The sequence below is a fragment of the Pseudorca crassidens genome, chromosome 10 (assembly GCF_039906515.1).
Source record: "Pseudorca crassidens isolate mPseCra1 chromosome 10, mPseCra1.hap1, whole genome shotgun sequence".
Taxonomy (NCBI): domain Eukaryota; kingdom Metazoa; phylum Chordata; class Mammalia; order Artiodactyla; family Delphinidae; genus Pseudorca; species Pseudorca crassidens.
Window position 1 is genome coordinate 105,952,814 of NC_090305.1, and position 20,262 is coordinate 105,973,075.

The following is a 20,262-nucleotide window of genomic DNA, read 5'->3' on the forward strand; positions in this document are numbered from 1 at the left end:
TGCCACGTGCTATTCCCTCTGCAGGCGTCCCACCTTGTCCTTCCCAGCACGCTCACAACTGCGTGCTGCGTGCTGCTGCTCACTTCTGTAACACCCGCCTCCTCCACGACGCACACTGCGCTCCACTTCTGCCCGGCTCACCCACGTAAACCCTGCTCCTAGCGTGCAGTAGGTGGGTCAGGGTTTGCAGAATGAATGAATGAATGAATGCATCGACATGCCTTTCCTTCTGCAACGTCTGATCTTACAGAATTAGGTCACCTAGCCAGATTTCAGGGCACTAAGAATCCTGGGAAGAGAAGGGAAAGACAGCCAAGGAACCAGGCTAACCTATGCAAACAGCGCCCAACCTTACTGCAAAGAGCAGGTGGCAGAACGAACCAGGAGCCACCAGGAGACAGGTGTCAGGAGAGGGGTGGGCAGAGTCCATCTCAGACGCTACAGCACCCCTGATGCCAGGACCGTGGCATCACACACTTTTGGGGTCTCTGAGCTTTCCTTCGGGGAAACACATGGAGAACTCGATGGAGAAACTGGCAGGCCAGTGTCCAGCCTGTGCCCTCTGGCCTGGGGAGCCTGTTCTCTTTCCCCCGGAGCATCTCATCACACGAGGGCTCTGTAAGGGTGTGTGGACCCCGAGTTCATGTCCAGCCTCCCGGGTTCCAAAGAACTTGGTGCTCCAGGAAGTCTACATTCAGTAGGGACTCGGACCCCAGGCTTGGCCACCAGGGACAGCAGCCACTTCTGGTCATGTTGTCCGACAAGACCTGGCTGAGCTGGGTCACCTGCTGGAAGCTACCACGCCAGCCCGCCTCTGGAGGGCCTCCTCCCCTCAGCTTCACAGGCTGCTTGCAGGACACCGTGCCGGGCCACAGGCTCACATTATGCTCATTTCCCAGTCCCCAAGCTCCGGGGCAAGTTTAGAAGTCCTCGTCCTGTCTCAGTTCAGGTCTGAATTAATACCCTTCCTCCAGAGAACTCCAGTAGCAAAGTGAAAACAGACGCGCTAAACAATGGCCTTTGAGAGCCCCAGCAGGGACGGCTGGTGACAATGCAGCCCCAGGCTCTGAAAGAAACCTTAAGGTTAAAGGTTCACAGAGGCAGAAGAATTACCAAAGTACAAGTTTGTTCAAATTTCCTCCGGCAGATTTAAACAACCAGGGTCAAGCTGAAGATTGCCTGCAAAAACCTATGAGACAACTCAGCCCCTTTGAACTGCGTGGAGAAAGGAAAATATACGGTCTGGGAGGGATCTATGTTATAGCTTTTAAAAATGCTCTTGAAAAGGTCACCCCTGTTAACTCAAAATCAGCCCACTGAAGGATGTTTGAAAACTGCTTCTCTAAAACAACAGGGCTGCGGGCCCTCGCCGTGTGCGGTGAGCTGCACGGGGTCGCCGTGTCCCCAGCATCAGTGTGCTGACCCTCTGTGGGCCATGAAATTAACCATCAGCACAGCAGAAATCTGCTCTGAGTTAAACTACTTTGCTACGCAAAGTGGCCTGAAAATGAAATATGAGGATTGAATTTCCACTGAAAGATTAACTTGTCTAACCTCCAGGCAGGCTTGCTCGGCTGTGAACCCTGTGTGGCCGGCCGGTGGCTTGAAGCCCCACAGGAGGCTGGATGCTGGCCGCGGGCAGAGGGAAACGACCTGTCACCCACTCATTCATTCATTCACTCACTCGTCCATGCTGCATGCCTGCACCGAGGCCCTGCCCTTGGTCCTGGAGTCGGATGACAGCAGGACCCCATCCTCAAAGGGATCAGGTCGAGTAAATGCAATGGCAACAGATGGGAGGACAAGGGGTCCGGGGGCCCCGCGGGATGGTACAGACCCTCACCTGGTCGAGGCTGGGGAGGGCCAACGGTGAGGCTTCCCAGAGACGTGGTGTAGCCAGAAGACACCATGAGAGACCCCGGTCTGTCTGTCCAGAGACCTGTAGGCAGCTTGTTAAGCCTGGAGTCCTGAGCGACACAGAGACACCGACCCATCAGGAAGTGCCCTGTCAGCCTATGCGGAGTTTAGCCTTTATGCCAACAGAGAGCAAAGGAAGACTTTTAGACAGGGGAGTCAAATAACCACATTAGCCGTTTAGAAAGACTTCTGGGCCACAGAGGGGAGGGCAGTTTCAAGAGGGGGCTGGAATCGAGACACTGCAGGCAGGTCGTGCTCACCCAGTGCAGAGTGGGCAGAGGCCTGTCCAAGGAGCAGCTGTGGTGATGGGCAGAGGAGGCGAAGGACAGGCAAGAGTCTGTAAGGAGTCCGTGAGGGCGAAGGAGGACACGCTGGGGACCGCGTGGCTGGCCTGCCCCACTGTGGGCACTTACTGCCAAGCGGGGGTGGGGATGGGGTCTTGAAGCGTGGAGTCTGGGGGCCTGTGGGCTCACTGATGAAGAAGCCAGCCCAGCAGGCACTTGGATAGCAGGTCGAGAGCTGCCTACTGAAAGGTGACTTAACTAAAATCAAATTACAGTTCAGTTCCTCAGTTATGTGGCTGCCACCCTGGGCTGCGCCGCTGGAAGACACTCCCACCAGCACAGAGGATCCTTCTGCGTGGCGCTGGGAAAGCTCTGCACAGACTTTTCAAACACTGTCGCTCGCAGCCAGCGTGTGCCAGCCCTCCCCAGCCAGGTCGACGCCAGTGGTGACCCGCAGCTTTCTCCCAGCCTCCCGTGCTCTGCCCGTCCGCGGACTCCAAACACCAAGCGCTCAGGAAATGGAGCCCGGCTTACAGAAAGTCTTTTTCTCTAGAGCAGATGCTCTGAGGACCGTCTCTGAACAGACCATCATTTTAGAGAGCAGGGAACGCTGGGGACGGACACACCCACACACACCCACACACCCACACACCCACACACACACAGGAGGGTCTTGATGCCTAGGGCACGAGGTCCTGAAATTCACCTGGAAATGACCCCGAGCAGAGTAAGTGCCACCCCGCAGTACACCCGGAAGGCAGAGCCCTCGTCCCAGCATCAGGTGACCAAGGCCGAGCCACCCACTCCTGGAGCTTTAAGCCACCTGCGTAACCCCACAGCAAAGTGTGGAGCCCCGTGGCCAAGCAAGGCCGGCTCCAGAGGCCAAGCAGGCCAATGCTGGCAATTCCAAGCACTAATTTTAAAAGGAAAACGTCAGGCTTATCTTTAGGTAGCACCTGTGCGTGCCACCAAATAAATATCCTCGGGAAGTAGGTTAGAGACAAAGGAAGTTATTCTAGTCTTCTTGAAGGCCCCAAGACGAGAGAGGCATCGTCGTAACACAAGAGATACGGCAAGAGGGAAAGTCAACTTCTCTCTCAACAGCAAAACTTGTTTCTTCTCCTGCCAAGAGCGCATCACCCACGTTAACTAAGTCCCCTTCCCCATGCAGCCACAGCCACTTCAAAGCAGCAGAAGCCTAATCACAAAGCGTAAGAAAATAAAAGACCCAATTAACAGAACACAAAACTCCAATAATCCAGGGGAGAATGGAGGCGGAAGTCTCTGTTTTTGACAAACTGGCTTACACAGAAAGTGCTGCTCAGGAGCTGGGCTCCCACCAAAGCAGGTGCAGGCTGAGGCGCCACGGCAGCTTGGGCAGCCAGGCCGCCGGCACGTGACCTGGGGCCGGCTCCTGGCCTCCGCAGCCTCCCTTCTGTGGGCGGCGCCCTGAGTGTAGAGGGAAACACGCCCCTCCTCCGGCCCTCCACGGGGCATTCCTGCATCGGTACCCCCAGAGCCACACTCTCCCTCCCTCCTGGCGGTGTCTCCCTCCTGCCTCCAGTGGCCCCAGACCTCTGTCCCAGGTCCTCTCCTCAGACTCTTTAAAAGCACCCGAAGGATCTCCCAGCTGAAAACGCACCCGCCCTCCCCTGACAGGAGGCTCCCCAAGCTCCTGGGCTCCGGGCCCCGCGGACTCTGCAGCTCAGCTGCTCACCTGCCCACACCCGAAGCACTGAACTTCTGGGTCGTTTTAGGAAATCTGCCAATTTTTAAACGCTGGCAATGAATTTTTAAAAAAAGACTTTTGGGCTTCCCTGGTGGCACAGTGGTTGAGAGTCTGCCTGCCAATGCAGGGGACACGGGTTCAAGCCCTTGTCCGGGAAGATCCCACATGCCGCGCTGCAACTAAGCCTGTGCGCTACAACTACTGAGCCTGCGCTCTGGAGCCCGTGAGCCACAACTACTGAGCCTGTGTGCTGCAGCCACTGAAGCCCGCACACCTAGAGCCCGTGCTCCACAACAAGAGAAGCCACTGCAGTGAGAAGCCCGTGCACCGCAACAAAGAGTAGCCCTCGCTCGCCGCAACTAGAGAAAGTCCGTGCGCAGCAATGAAGACCCAATGCAGCCAAAAATAAATTAATTAAATCAATTTAAAAAATAAAATAAAATAAAAGACTTTAGCATATGGGCCATCAAAACATATCTGCACAAGACCATAGTGTGGGACGAGACCCTCCCAGGGGTGGGCAGACAGGATGGGCCGCCTCCTGTCAGCACTAAGGACAGGAGTGGGCAGGTCTAGGAAGAGGTCAGGAGGTGCCCTAAAGGCCTTCCAGAAACAAGCAAATGGCGCCTCCTACACACCCACCACAGCCTAAATAATGTGTCGCGCACACCTAATCCTCTCAAAATGTGTTCATTTGTTTAATTCAACTATTACTGAGTAAAGATAATCCACAGAATGGGAGAAAATATTTGCAAGTCATATACCTAATAAAGGACGGGTATTCAGAATACATAAGGAACCCTTACAACTCAATAATAAAAGCCAAATAACCCAACTGGAAAACGGGCATAGGGTCTGAATACACAGTTCTCCAAAGAAGATATACAAATGGCACAAGAAAATACCAAGGAAATGAAAGTTACAGCGACAATGAGATATCACATCACACGCACTAGAGCAGGTACAAACAAAAAGACAGCAACAAGTGCTGGCGAGGCAGTGAAGACATCAGACCCTCCTACACTGCCGGTGGGAAGCAAAGCAGTGCAGCTGCTGTGGAAAACAGTCTGGCAGTTCCTCAAAAAGCAGACACAGAGTTACCCTCTGACCCACCAATTCCACCCCTATGGATAAACCCAAGAGAATGGAAACGTGCGTCCACACAGAGACCTGAACACAAACGTCCACGGCAGGATTATTCATAGGAGTCAAAAAGTGAAAACAACGCAAATGTCCTTCAACTGATAACGGATTTTAAAAAAGTGATCCATCCATATAATGGATACTCTTTGGCCATAAAAAAGGAATGATGGGGGAAGGGAAAGGGGAGTTTAATGGGCACAGAGTTTAGCTTTTGTAAGATAAAAAGAGTTCTAGAGATGGAGGCCACTGAACTATAAACTTAAAAATGGTTAAGATGGTACATTTTATGAAATATGTACTTTACCACAATTAAAAATAATAGATTTTTTAAAAAGGAAGGAAGTATAGGTCACGCTATAACATGGATGAACCTTGGAAGCCAGACACAGAGGCCACATATTGTATGATTCCATTTATACGAAATGTCCAGAATGGGCACATGGGCAGAGACACTGAGTAGATTAGAGGTTGCCAGGCCTGGGGTCAGGGAGAAGGTGCAGGACTGCTAATGGCTGTGGGGTTTCTTTTCGCAGTGATGGAGCTTAGACTGTGGCACTGGCTACACAACTCTGTGAAGAGGATGAAAACACTTAAGCGTGCACTTGAAATGGGCAAATTTTATGGAATGTGAATTATATCTCAATACAAATGTTTAAAAACAGCCTTGACTGTCCACTCTGTGCCTGGCCCTGGACTGGCCCTAGAGCCACACAGAGGCCTCCAGGCTAACGGGAACAACAGGTAGAACGCCTCCTGGTCACCTCAGGTGACCCAGAGCTCCAGAGACCGTCATCTCTGTCACCCCGCGCAGCACGGCCTCGAAGGCCTGCTGGTCAGACGGAGACTCGGGCCCAGCCTGGTCCAGGCCCTGGCCAATGCAAGGATGAGAGAGCGGGGAATAGATCTCAGGGCTTAATTTACCGGTTGGTTCCTGGGGCGCCTGCCCAAATCTTATTCCAACCTGGATGGAGTGATTCTGAAGAAAAACCCAAGAGCCACAAAGGCGATGCTAAGTGAAAAGTTTAAAAGCAATTAATTTTAAATGATTACAGCTTTACCGAAAGCTGTGGCTATGATTTCCTTCTGACTTTTGATTATAACCTTCCAGCAAAATATTCGTCTCATCAAGGCAAGTCTGCATTATTTTCTATTCTTAGCATGACTGCAAAATATTCTTTGATTTAACATTTGATATGTTTTGTTCTCAAGGGCAAGCCCCACGAGAAGAAGAATATACCCCAACAGAATGAAATATGACTACCTGCTTCCACTGTTCTTTCTTGTTGGTTCCTACTCAAATATTCTGCATTCATTTAAACTCAAGGCCGCGGCTCTGATGTTACGCTCCTCCCACACTGTCATCCAAACCCAAGCAGTCACCCACTATCCAGGGGCAGAGAAATTGCCACAGACGGAGCTGGACTTGCATTTCCTGGAGACGCTGAGGGCGCTGAGCTTGGAAAGAGAGGGGGTCCTGGCCAAGTGCGCACTGAGGAAAAGGAAATGAAGACCCAACAGATTCTAGGAGCTAAAGACGCTAGGGCTAAAGAAGCATTTCCACTTACATCAACGCCTTTAAATATGCCTCAATATTTTAGGACAAACGTACGATACCATAACATAACACAATGCATTTCTGTTTTTGTTTTTGTTTTTGTGGTACGTGGGCCTCTCACTGTTGTGGCCTCTCCCATTGTGGAGCACAGGCTCCGGACGCGCAGGCTCAGCGGCCATGGCTCACGGGCCCAGCCGCTCCGCGGCATGTGGGATCTTCCAGGACTGGGGCACGAACCCATGTCCTCTGCATCGGCAGGCGGACTCTCAACCACTGCGCCACCAGGGAAGCCCAACACAATGCATTTCTGGACAGATTCATTAGAAGACTAGGGGCTAAGAAAACCAGAGTGTCTTTTTTGTTTGTTTGGTTGGTTTTGCATCAGAAAAACACCCATATTCCTGGGGTGGCCAGGCCTCTGGTTTGTCGTTTCTGCTTGGGCCACGCCGCCTGCTGGGGACTACGCGCAGACGCCCAAAGAGCAGTGTAAAAACCGGGTGGAAAACACACGGTCGTCCGCACATGAACCTGTCTCATGGGTCCAAAGAGAGCATCTCAGACAGACTGCAGGTGCACTCTTGGATAAAACGGCCAAAGGGACCGTGCTTCTCCACGCTGTCACACGCGCACAGAGCTGGAAAAACAGAGAAGGGGAAGCAGCTTAAGTGTCATAAAGAATGCTCCCTCCCAGGCCGCAGAGACAGGCACCCCCAGGGCTGCCGACTGACCTCCAAGGCTAGGAGCCCTGAGTCACACTTGCGAGGCTGTGGTAGATCAGCAGCTCCAGCCAGGGGGGTCCAGAGGGCTCAAACCTGGCAGGAAGCACCGCTTAAACGGAGGGGCGTGGGGGGGCGCACAGGAGGCTAGCGATCAGGGTGACAGTCGTGGCAAAAGAGCTGCTGTTCATTAACCACAGGAACAAAAGACGGGGAGACAATGCACTGTTAATCGTGGCAGCCACCAGAGGACTATAAATTGCCAAGCCAAGATACCAGCATTTTTCAGACCCCGTCCTTCCTGCCAGCGTGAGATTGAGGATGGGTCCAAGTCCCTCACCCCCACCCAAGTCTTTAAAACATACATTACTGAATCTTTTTGAAGTTCTAACCCTGAAAGATTTATACTCTAAAACACATCAGAGAAAAATACTGCCCAGAAACACTATCAGAGGGCCTGGAGCGGACGGGCCCCCTTGTCCACTCACACTGAGAATGCCACTGCTCCAAGGGCAGATCAGCGTGGGTTCAGACGAGCTCTGACCCTTCTGATCTGTGTTCCCTAACCTCCCTGAGCCTCTGCCTCTTCACCCGTCCCATGGGAGTATCACCTCTTACCTCCCAGGATTGCTATGAGGGTTAAACAAACAAAAAAAGTCACAATGCTGGCACTAAATACATGCTAAGTACTGTTGTCACTATTAACCCCCAGCACCACTTAGGAGTTTTACCTATGGCCACAGGGATCAAGGAGATAAAACCCAATTTTCTCTAAGTTAAAAAATGATCTTTTTGTACATGAAAGTATTTTGGGGGAGCGATGGAATTAAAGAGAGCTGGCTTTAAGATACACTAAACTTTAGAGCTATCATCATGGAACTCTGACAGTCACTCTGATTTCCTTCTGCTTCGGACAGGGCATTTAGCAAGGGGTCTGACTCACTACCAGTGAGCTGGGAACTGCAGCGGCAGCCCCGCCTCCCAGCAATCCGGGCACAGGTGCGCTGCCCGCTGGAGTCCCTGCTCAGCCACCTTGCCTCTTTCTAAAGCTCCGGCCTCATCACATCACAAACCTACTTTAAAAGCATCCCAAGGCCCTTAGAAGAAATCTGCACCGCGGGCCCGACCTAAGCCCCACCCACCTCTCTACACGATCCCGCCCTCACCTTCCACACCTCTCCCCACTCACCTCTCTACACGAGCCCGCCCTCACCTTCCATACCTCTCCCCGCCCACCTCTCTACACGATCCCGCCTCACCTTCCACACCTCTCCCCGCTCACCTCTCTACACGAGCCCGCCCTCACCTTCCACACCTCTCCCCACTCACCTCTCTACACGATCCCGCCCTCACCTTCCACACCTCTCCCCGCTCACCTCTCTACACGAGCCCGCCCTCACCTTCCACACCTCTCCCCGCTCACCTCTCTACACGATCCCGCCCTCACCTTCCACACCTCTCCCCGCTCACCTCTCTACACGATCCCGCCCTCACCTTCCACACCTCTCCCCGCTCACCTCTCTACACGAGCCCGCCCTCACCTTCCACACCTCTCCCCGCTCACCTCTCTACACGAGCCCGCCCTCACCTTCCACACCTCTCCCCGCTCACCTCTCTACACGATCCCGCCTCACCTTCCACACCTCTCCCTACTCACCTCTCTACACGAGCCCGCCCTCACCTTCCATACCTCTCCCCACTCACCTCTCTACACGATCCCGCCTCACCTTCCACACCTCTCCCTACTCACCTCTCTACACGAGCCCGCCCTCACCTTCCACACCTCTCCCTACTCACCTCTCTACACGATCCCGCCTCACCTTCCACACCTCTCCCTACTCACCTCTCTACACGAGCCCGCCCTCACCTTCCACACCTCTCCCCGCTCACCAGGCCCATTTCCAGCTGCTAAATGCTGGCAGCCACCCCTGGCTCTGAACAGACAAGACAGCAGGCTCACGCCTCAGAGCCTCACCCAGGCTGTGCCGCCACTGGGCAAGCTTTTCTTTCTCCACCATGCCCCGCAAAGCAAGTCACCGCTGTGCAAAGAGCCCTAATGAGTCACTCTGCACACCGCACAGCACTCTCCCCCTGGCTCTGCTGTCAGCCCCCAGAGGGGCCCTGCTGGTGACTTTCGATCCACCCCCCAACCCCAGCTTCATTCATTTGGGACTTCCGAGTGCCTCCTCCATGCCAGGCTCTGGCCCAATTCCTGCTATGCTCTCGTGGAGGACAGAGGCCATCAACAAGCACATCACGCGTATCAGACAACACCAAGGGCTAGCAGGAAACAAAACACGGACATGAGGAGGTATGACGGTAGAGAACTGGGGACACTTTAGGCCAGTAGGTCAGAGGAGGCCTCTCCGAGGAGGTGACACTCGAGCTGAGACTTAAATGAGGAGGGCACAGCAGGTGCAACACTGGCCCATCCAGTAAGTAGGAGGCCAGTGTGACTGGAGGTCAGGAGCCATGGATGAGGCTCAGGAGAGGGCAGAGGCCAGATCGTGGGTCACTGGGGGGGGCAATGAGCGCCCGGACAGTCTTCAGCTGACGGCTGACCTGATCTGAAGACATCCATAAAAGGAGCAGACTGTCCACCGTGTGGGGGGTCAGCAGAGGGAGGAGGGGAGGGCCCACAGTCTGGAGAGGAAGGACAAGTAAAGACACACGTGGCCTCTGCAACATGAGGATAACGAAGGGGATTCACCAGACCCGGGTCAGGGGTGGCAGAGCAGGTCCCAACGCCTGCCCAGGGAACTTGACTTTCCAAGCTTCAGTTTTCTCATCAGAAGAGTGGGGCCCATGCCCCCCTACACCCCCATCACTCAGCGTTATCGCACAGACGCAAGTTTGTAGCCACAGGCGTGGACCCTGGCAGACACTCAGATGCAGCTCCTTTCCCCCCCAAAGAAAAAAGCCACTTTTTCTTCTCACTTCCCTGAGTGGAGGGTGGGAATCTCATCTATTGAAGGAAGAAGAGTAGCAGCCCTGGTCCCACCACTGCAATGTGCTCAGGTCACATGTTAACACCTGTAAGAAGACAAGGAGAGTCTCCCCTCTCAGGGGCGAGAGAAACGTAAGAGCCGCAATGTTCGTACGACAGGAGAGAAATCCCTCTTCATTTCTTCAACAATTTACAGTCTAAACCAAGGACTTGTCAAATGCTTGGAGGCGTTATAATTTGGTGCCTGAAACCTTCTGTCCCATGAAGAAACACCACGAACGTACACGTGGAAGGGGAGGGCAGAGTACAGTGACCCGGGAAGTGGCAGCTTTGGAGTCAAGCAGAGCCCTGGGTCGGCCACTTCCTAGCAGCCTCCCCGAGTCCCAAGCCCCTCGATGGCTGAACAGTAACCACCACACTCCCTGCAGCATTTGCCTGGGAAGTGGCAAACATGCAAGAAAAGCAAAGCCAGTTGAGATCTGCCAGAGTGTGGACAGTCCAGAATCACATCCGAGGTCAGAAGGTCAGTGAGGGAGAAAGCCAGGCCTCACCACAGACTCCAGAAGCATGTCCTTCACTCCCTACACCTGTCACAAGAAAAGACCACCAATCTGCCTTCCCATTTTTTAACCTCCAACCTACACTGGCTCAGAGAATGTGTCCTAAAATGTACCTGGACGTGACCAAACAGAAATCAGTGACAAGGGGAGGGGAGAGCAGAGAGGATCGCGTGCCCCTTCACATGCATCTGTGGCTAGAACACGGCGGAGTAGAAGATGTGAGGCGGGGGACCGGAGCAGGTTCCTGCTCCTCTACGAGCCTCCGGTTCCTCTCCTGAAAACAGGGAAATGATCTCAGACTGCCTGCAGCATGGACCAGACGGGAGGTGACAAGGTGAAAGTACTCAACACTCATCATACAGCAGGGCCCGCTATGCCCAGCGAGCAACCAGTGCAGCTGTCCACCAGCAGGCCGATAAAACCATCTGACCAAGAAGTGTTCCTATACGTACTCGCGGGTGCAGAGAATGCCACCGGAAGGGTCTGGAGGAAGTGGAAAGCAGGGAGGTACCAGGTCCCTGGGTCAGCAGTGAGGAGTCTCTGAGCTATATATACACCCTTTGTGCCACGTGCTACCATTTTTCTATATAAACAAAACACCTGTCCATGGAGTCAAGTATACTGAAATGGGTGTGGAAAAGTAATCCACAGAGGTGTACTAGTGGCTTCCTCTGGCGAGATGGGAGGGGTAATTAGGGGCCTTCTACCTGGTTTGTAACGTCCTGTTTCTTCAGAAGTAGAATGTATTCATGTACTACTTGTATAATTTAAATTAATTAAATGGTACATCTCACGAAGGCTTTTGGGCAGTACCCACCACGACTCTCTGCCCCAGCATCTCAGTTCTAGGGTCTTTCCTTACAGACACACTAGCACACCCACCAAAGACGTCTGTTCTATAAAACTCACTGAAGCATCGTTAGCAAAAATGAGTAACGACATAAATGTCCATCACTAAGACATTCAGAAAACGGTGGTGCAAGTGTACAGCGGAATTTCATGTGACCTTTAAAAAGAATGATGTTGCTTTATATGTACGAATGGGCAGGCCCGAGTATTGAGTGAAGTACTCAATAGAGTGGTGTTACCATTTTGTGAAAAAAAAAAAAAGAACGAGAAAAGGAGGGGTCGACATATACATAGGAACGCTGCCTGCACACGGAGTTCTTCCGAAATGGCACAGGACGGGACAGCGGCTGACTCCAGAGATGGGCAGCAGGAGACCAAAAGACAGCGAGTGGACGCCTTGTGGGCACTTTCAGGGTCTCTGAGTTTCCCTAACCTGTTTGTGTATTACGAACGCAGTGTATTACGAACGCATGTGGTAAAAAACACTTTCGCTGTTTTGGGGGCGGCGCGCGAGACTTCCCGGCGGGCGCCTCCGCCCCGGCGCGTCCGAGCCCCGCACCCCCCGCCCGCCCGCGCTCACCGCCGATGATGGTCCGGATGAGGGAGGCGTGCCCGGGGCAGTCGACCAGCGTGACCTGCAGCCGCGGCTCGGCCCCGGGCTCGGGCTCGGGCTCGGCCCCCAGCGGCGCCGGCCGCAGGCGCGCGGGCAGCGGCACCGAGAAGCACGAGAAGCCCAGGTCGAGCGTGATGCCGCGCTCGCGGCTCTGCGGCTGCTTGTCGAAGGCGGCGGTGGAGGCTGTGGTGCTGAGCGCGCGCGCCAGCGCCGTCTTGCCGCTGTCGATGTGGCCCAGGACGCCCACGTTCACGTTCACCCGCCGGCCCGCCATGCCGCCGCTGCGGTCCGCCCGCTAAGCCGGCCCCCGCCGCCCGCGCCCCGCTCGCACGTTCCGGCGCCGAAACTTCCGGCCGCGCGGTCAGTCCGCCGAGCCGGGGAGCCAGGCGCCGGGGCCGACCTCCGTCAGTCCTCGCGTTCGTTCGTTCGTTTCCACGGGCTCTAGCTGTGCGCCCTCTGGGCACCCGGCGCCTTCTGTCCACCGCGCGGGGACAGGTCGCTTTCCCCGCAGGACATGGGGGACCCGGAGGTGGGGGGGAACAATAACCGGGAGTAAAGACGGAACCAGACCACTAGGGACCCCGAGAAGCCCTGGGGAAATACAGCAGCGGTGGAAGGACCAGGCCCGGGGCAGGGAGGGCGGGCCGCGAAGCTGAGCCCGTCCTGCCGAAGAGCCAGCGCGGGAAACCTGGGAAGGCTGCTTGGAGAATCTCGGACCGGGCAGTCAGCCTGGCCTCAGGGGGCCGCCAAACTGTACGCAGAAGGTCGTGTGAGTGCGCGCGTGCTGGGGAGGGCCCGCAACGCTCATTCTCTTGAAATGTCACCCACAGAAAAGGTGTCGCCCACGGGCAACAACACGGATAACAAATTTAAAGGTCTGCCCTGGCCAGGCAGGTGACTCGCCAGAGAGTAATCAGCAGGGTTTAAGGTGCGCGGGGTGGTGGAGACTGCGGAGGTGGAGAGCACATGTCCAGTGGCCACAGATGGGGAGCCACGGCTCAGCTTTGGCCAAGTGACGGCCAAGCTTTGGCCAGGCAGGAATGCTAGCCCAACACTGCCCCATCTTCCCGCTTTTCAAGAGACGAGAGTGTTTCTATGTGAAATCTGAGAGACATTTTGCCTGGTGAGGCCGCCGAGCCTTGGGGCTGCGGGCTGTAGCTGTTACCCGGCCCGACTTACACCTAAACGCTCACCAGCGGCAGGGCTGGGGCTTTAAGCCAAGTCTTGCCGTCTCCAACTCACACAACTGGCTCCAAGACAGGTGCTGCCCCAGCAGTAGCCTGGAGTCCAGCCCTGTCTCCACAAGTGCCAAGGAGACGGCAGCTCTGAGTTGTCTGAAAAGTCAGCCGGATTCAGACTGTATCCTGGGGTCAGCTGTGCCCCTGCACCAAGCAGAGCAATACAGACCTCTGCCTAGGCAGGTGTGAGTCATAAGCTCACTCCAAGAGCCAGGGAGAGTGTGAGGGACACCCTGTAGGAACTGGAGCCCTGTTGCCAGCAAAATGCAGGTCACATCACGCCCCTCCTTTGTCCTTTGTCCCTATCCTGGCTTCTACCCCAGTGAGGCGAGTTTGCTTTAGACCAGGCTGGTGCCCTGGTGCTCTCCCCTGTCCCAGCAGACTGAGGACCCCTTACACATCTTTGCTTCCCCTCGGCCTGGCACATCAAAGGCTCCATAACTGTTTCTTGAGTGGACCCACCTCCAAACCTCCAGCCCACAAAGACACCATCCTCTGCAGCAGACTCCTGGGTCCCAGCCTGGGTTCCAAGGCTGGGCCTTGTCTCTGGGAAATGACTGACAGGGAACGGCCTGCAGAACTGCGATTATTTGGCATTTGTTCTTAATGTTAATGCGATGCTGGTTCCTTTCTGTTTCTTTAATGCTATTTTGTACGAAGGTAGTTCAAAGTTCTTTACGAACAGCTAGTAATTAATTCAACTTCATTAAGGCCAATTAATCCAGGATTAATTATAAATTTGCTCAGAGGAAGTTATTATACTTTGCTCTTTGATTTGAGTTTGGCTTTAAAGATTCTTTTAGGAGTAAAATGGAAATTTCCTTTTTCTCTGAGGGTATCTACCTTGCCAGTGATTGTGTTAACCACGTACCTTCCTTGACATGTCCCATACTAACCTCAGATGAGGTTGTCGCCCAGGCCACCACTGTGCTCCATGGCACTGCCAGTACTGAACAGATCTGCTAATGCCCCGTTAGCTGCAGGGTGGGAGCTGATGTCCTGGCAAGAACTGGCCCCACACAGGTTCAAATCACGGCCCTACCTCGTGCTGGCTGTGTGCCTGGGAGCACACTTTCCACCTGGATATGGATACAAACTCTTTAAGGTCTACAGTGGTTGGCGTCCCCTCCCTCTTCTTCTGTAAGACTCCTCAACTCTCCTTGGAGGTATCACACTCCTTTCCTCCAGGTCACGATGGGGGTTGACTGAATGCTAGCTCTAGGGGTGGGCCTGAGACTCAGGTCCATTCCAGTAGCCATGACCATTGGTTTGGCAGTGAGCGTGTGACCCAAGTTAGCACAGTCGGAGAAAACCCTGGAATTTTTTCCAGGACAGGCAATAGAAAAGTGTGCTCTCTGATACTGGACTAAAGCCTGGGGAAATCAGTCTGGGCCCTAATGGGACCCCTGGAGGGAAGCCTGGCCACAGCAGAACAGTGGCCTCCAAAGATGTCCGTGTCCTGGAACCTGTGATGGTGTTGCCCTCCATGGTAACGAGACTTGGCAGGTGTGATTCAGTTAAGGATCTTGCGATGGCGGGGATGGGGGAGGTGGGGAGCTCACCCTGGATTATCCTGCGGGCCTGATGTAGTCACCAGGGCCGTTACAGGAGGGAGGCGGGAGGATCAGAACCAGAGATGGCGTCATGAGAAGACGCTGCTGGCCGTTACTGTTTTTAAAGGCGGAAGCAGAACATAAGTCCAGGAAGGTGGGCAGCCTGTAGAAGCTGGAAAAACCCAGGCTGTGGGTGCTCCCCCAGGGCCTCCAGACAGCAACGCAGCCCTGCCCACACCTTGATTTTAGCCCAGTGAGGCCCATTTTGGACACTGACCTGCAGAACTGTAAGAGAATACCTGTGTGTTGTTTTATGCCATTAAGTTTGCAGCAATTTGTTACTGCAGCCATAGGAAACTAATATAAACATTTACTTGGAGTGTGGAGTCTCTTCCCATTTATTAAATCAGTGAAGGGCTCCTAACTCCCTCCCACCTGGTCAGAGAATCAGAGTCTGACAGCTAAGACCTACACTGGAAATAGCCTCACGGCCTGTCCGCTGGTCAGACCTGCTGCTTTCGCCTAGGCTGCCCTGACCGCTGACCCCATTGCCATGTGACGCCAGTGGGACGATGGTCCAGATGGAGCCCAGGGGACCTGCAGGCTCCAGCTGCTATCTCGGCATCTGCTGCCGGGTTTCCCCACTGCAGTGGGATGTGCCTGCTGAGACGGACGGAAACTGTTCCCCAGCAGAGAAGGTTGCAATCGGAGGCACAGGCCTCACCCTGGCTAACCTGATCCTGTCCCCAGCCCCACTTCCTGCCTCGGGCGCCAAAGCAATTCCAGTGAGTGCCCTCAGGTACTGTTTCCGTTTGAAAAGCATGACAAAATTACCACGAAGGGCAGGACACACACACAGCAGGCAGATATCCAAGGGAGAAATAGCCCATGTCTTTATGTTCCAAAGCTCTGATGCCATTTTCTGTGCCCCTCCCAGTGCTTGAGCCCATTGTAAAAGATCTCACTGAATTCTTTTAAAATCCCAGGAGGTGCTGTTATCGCTACTTTACAGCAGAGGGAAGAGGGCCAGGAGAGGTGACTTGCTCAGGCCCTCTGCTCCCTGCCAGCTGATCCTTGTTTTATGTCAGGTTTTTTTCAACCTCAGTGATATGAACCATCTTCATAATTTATGCAATATCCAGGTACCACCTACAACTTCATATTTTTCTTTAAGTTTGACTTAAATAAATAAAAGTATCTCCCTTACACAGAAAAACATTGTCACTTGCCATAAATAGCTGGGAACCACAACAACCTCAGAATCAGGATCGTTAATAAAAAGAGAGATTAGCAAGCGTTAGAAAGGGGTTAAAGTCACACTCCACCCCCTAAGACTCACTGAATTAGAATTAAAAAGGCAATAATGTTCTCACTATGTGGATCAACTTTATTTAATTTTATGCCTTTGTACCACCTCTAAGGTGTTCCTTCTGTCCCCAGAAATCAGCCTGGGGCTGAAATAACAAGCATGCCAATGAGGTTGGCAACGATCAGAAAGGGGGGCGAGAATGTGGGAATACAAGACCAGGGACTAAGCCCATTAGCTTACACAGGGGACTCCTTCAACAGGGACTTTCTTTGATTTTGATTCTGATTGGTTTGGATCTTGGGGATCATGGCTCTGAAGCGCACCCCAGACACTGGGAATTATCCTGCTCGTAATCATCGTAATAATCTTTGTCGTGCGTTGTATTCTCTCAAGAGCTTTAAATGCATGTTTGCAGCCACTAAGCACCAAGCAAATGATCTCCCTACGACTGAAACATCAGAAAAAGAACGAAAGAAAGACTGACAGAGAACGTGAACCTGACGTCATAACCTGTGAGCACCACACAGAGGGTCAGCAGAAGCTGCGAGGCCTCCAGAGTGGTAGCTGGGAATAGCGCTAATGCCTTCAATTTGTATTGCATCCCTCAGGCTGAGAGACTGGTCAAAAGGGGGAAATTGTTAAAAATAAGACAATGGGCCCAAAACACAGTGGCTTATGCTAAGCCTCAAGTCATCAAATCAAGACTTAGTTACTGGACTTCCCTGGCGGTCCAGTGGTTAAGACTCCGCGCTTCCACTGCAGGGGACACAGGTTCGAACTAAGATCCCACATGCCATGTGGCATGGCCAACAAAAAAAAAAAAAAAAGAATTAAGTTTCAGCTCTTTCCCCTTTGAATGGTCTTGGCACTCTTGCTGATATACTGAGGGTTTATTTCTGGGCTGTCTATTCTATTCCATTAGTCTATATGTCTGTCCTTGTGCCAGTGCCATGCTGTTTGATTACTGCAGACCATTATTCAATGTCCCATTAGTTAGGATACACTCTCAGCACTCAGCTGAGCCTGGAGACCATGACAACGTGTGGCTCCACGGGGCCCCTGGGTCATTGCCCCCCTCCACATGCAGCAGCCTTCTCAAGATGTTGGAGAAGGCAGAGGCAGGCTTGACCTGGGCTTCTGGGCTCAAAGGTCAGGTGTGAAAGAAGTCAAAGCAAGGAGCAAGCAGAAGCATTGGGAACCAGTGGCTGAGATGTTCAAGCTTGGACTGGAGAAAAGAGGGGTCAAGGCACTGGAGGTGAAAGAGCAAGGCTCACGGGAGTGAGAGTGAGAGAGCAGGCAGGTCTGGGGTTGTCACACAGCACAAGCTGGGATGCAACTGTCCACTCCATTCCTTGTATGTGTGTCACTGCACAAACCCATGGGTGGAACCCTAACTCAAGTTATTTTAAGCCCCAACGTCAGTGTCATTTACACTGCCAAGTAGGGCAAAGCTGGATCTGGGAACGTAGAGGATTTCATCAGGAATCTGCCAGCTTTCCTTTCCTTTGTGCTGGCTTCATTCTCAGACAGAGTCTTCCCATGAAGTGGCCAAGATGACCTGGAAACCTAGGACCCAAGTCTCTTTCCCAATATTTCCAGTAAAAGTGCAGGTCTGAGTGTCATTGGACTGTCCGCTCACATCTCTGAACCAATCACCATTCTGGGGAGGAGGGGACACTTTGATAGGCCAGGCCAGGGTCCTGTGTCCATTCCTGAAATAAAGCTGGGGGTGGGGTCAGCCCATCTAAACCACCTAGATGCCAAGTGGGGGAAGGGTGGTTCTCTACAGAAAATTAGAGTGAAGGTGGCCAGAAGAGGTAGGAAGGGTGCTGGGTGGGCATAATAACCCCTGTCCACTGCTATTGGCCTCACCTACCTTCATGCACCTTGTACACTTTGGACACTGGCCTGCCGTGTCGTCTTCTGTTGAAATGAAAGGAACTGCCTGGCTCTGCAGCCAGGCCCAGCTTCTTTGCACACTGGACCTGGGGTCTAGGCCTGGGAAAGGCATTTGCTCAATTTGCGATCTTGGACAAACTCCATACCCTTTTAGGGCCTCAGTTTCCTCACCTGTAAAAAGAGAATGCTAGGCTGGATCAGATGTTTGAACTGTTCTTTAGCAGGAAAAACATGTAACAGCTCTGGTGGAGGGGGAGGTGGGGGCCAAAAGTTTCCATTCACTGACAGAAACCATTATCAAGTCCCATAAGATCCGCTGTGTAAAATACCTCCAGCAAAACTGCATGATTTTGTGTGTATGTGAGTGTCCAGAGCCCTACTAAATTTATAAGAAGCCTTAACTGTGAGCCAGGCTGTGTGCCAGACACTGGAGTTAAAATGATGAACAACACAGACGTGGTCTACACTTTCATAATGCCTGCCATTTAGTGGGAGAGACTAACATTGACCTGATAGTCTTGCAAGTAATCAGAAACCTAGACTCAAAAGTTACGATGGAGAAGTACAAGGAGATGTGAGAGTCAGGAACTCCTGCACCTGGATTTGACTTCAGGTCTGTCTCAACCCTAATGCAAGCTCCCCTTAGCTCTGGGCCAGTCCCTCCCTTTCTCTGGACCTGAGTCCACTCAGGTGTGAAATGGTGACATAATGTCTGCTTCCGAGGATGTTATCCTTCTGTCAGGGATCGGTCCAGGCGTTACCACATCATGGCGCCTTCCTTGGCTCTCCAGCTTTTCCAGATGGCCCTGCTCTGGGCTTGCACACCACGTGGGGGTACCTGCTTTGGCACACCTCATGTTGCAAGTTTCCCAACTAAGGACTGAGCTTGTCAAGGCTGGAGATTTTGTATTTTATGTGTGCATCCTAGTGCATTGTACTGTCTGGCTCACAGCAGGTGCTAACAAATGTTTGTGGAATGACTGGGTGGATGGGAAGAGTACACTTTTGGGGGGAGTGTTAATATCATCACGGAACCGGACAGGACACAGCCACTGGCTAATTGTCTCACCTGAGGTCGTGGGATGGGATGAGGTTTACACCGGCTGCAAAGCCTGAAGTCCTCAGGTGGAGTTCCAACTCTTCTGATTACTTGCTGTGCGTTCTTCATAAGTTATTGGGCCTCTTTTAGCCCGCATCTTTATCTGCATTAGGAATTACACTAAACGTCATCCACAGCCAACTTAATCTAAGTAAAGGGAGAGGTGGAGGCGAGGAGAAGAGGAGGACAACCCCCAAGGCGGATGCTGAGCACAGCCTCCCCAGGGAGATGAAAAGCGTGGGAGTCAGAAAACTGCTTAGTGGGCACAAGTCGAAGCTTAAGTTCTAAACCCGTCTCTTCATCTCCAACACCGAGGTCGAACTTGAGCTCCGCAAAAGGGTATCCATTCGAATGCGGTCACTGACGCGAAGGCGCCGTGAAGAGCGGAACTCGGGCCCTCACTGCGGCGCAGCAGCCCTTTCGGGCCCACCCGGGCAGGAAGCGCCGGCTGCGGGGGAAGCCAACCTCGGGACACAGCCGGAAGCGGGTGGGCGGAGCCTTCCCGGCAGCCGCGACGGGCAAAGCCAGGAGCCAATGGGACGCTGAGGAGTTCCCGCCGCGGCCAATGGGGAGCTGACCGAGGCGGGGCCGGACCAGCCGCCTGGTAACGGCCGCGTGGTAACCGGCTGCGCGCTGCTAGGGCTGAGCGGGCGCTCGGGCTCCAGGTGCGCAGGATGAAGATCGAGGAGGTGAAGAGCACCACCAAGACGCAGCGCATCGCCTCCCACAGCCACGTGAAGGGGCTGGGGCTGGACGAGAGCGGCCTGGCCAAGCAGGCGGCCTCGGGGCTCGTGGGCCAGGAGAACGCGCGCGAGGTGTGGCGGCGGGGCGGGAGCTGAGGCGGGGGGACT

The 20,262-nt window shown here is 53.5% G+C and overlaps 2 protein-coding genes across 13 annotated transcripts in view; one reads left to right on the forward strand and one right to left on the reverse strand.

The window, feature by feature from the left end:
• Positions 1-19,862, reverse strand: part of EEFSEC (eukaryotic elongation factor, selenocysteine-tRNA specific) — a 204,717-nt gene extending 184,855 nt beyond the window's left edge. For 6 of the 10 annotated variants that reach the window (XR_010947203.1, XR_010947200.1, XR_010947201.1 and 3 more), the window contains exon 1: positions 12,281-12,617. Coding sequence is in view for 2 of the 10 variants with exons in the window: in XM_067755654.1 (XP_067611755.1) it covers positions 12,281-12,587 (307 nt within the window). In the remaining 8 variants the exon portion in view is untranslated. Of the gene's footprint in view, positions 1-1,843; positions 1,926-12,280; positions 12,619-18,289; positions 18,484-19,381 lie in introns of those variants that run through there. The other 4 variants (XM_067755658.1, XR_010947198.1, XM_067755654.1 and 1 more) reach the window with 4 other exon arrangements.
• Positions 19,863-19,998: 136 nt separating this feature from the next.
• Positions 19,999-20,262, forward strand: part of RUVBL1 (RuvB like AAA ATPase 1) — a 35,633-nt gene continuing 35,369 nt past the window's right edge. Inside the window, exon 1 of one of the 3 annotated variants that reach the window (XM_067755662.1) lies at positions 19,999-20,226. In XM_067755662.1, the coding sequence (XP_067611763.1) occupies positions 20,086-20,226 (141 nt within the window). In that variant the 5' untranslated portion in view covers positions 19,999-20,085. The remainder of the gene's footprint in view (positions 20,227-20,262) is intronic. The other 2 variants (XM_067755660.1, XM_067755661.1) reach the window with 2 other exon arrangements.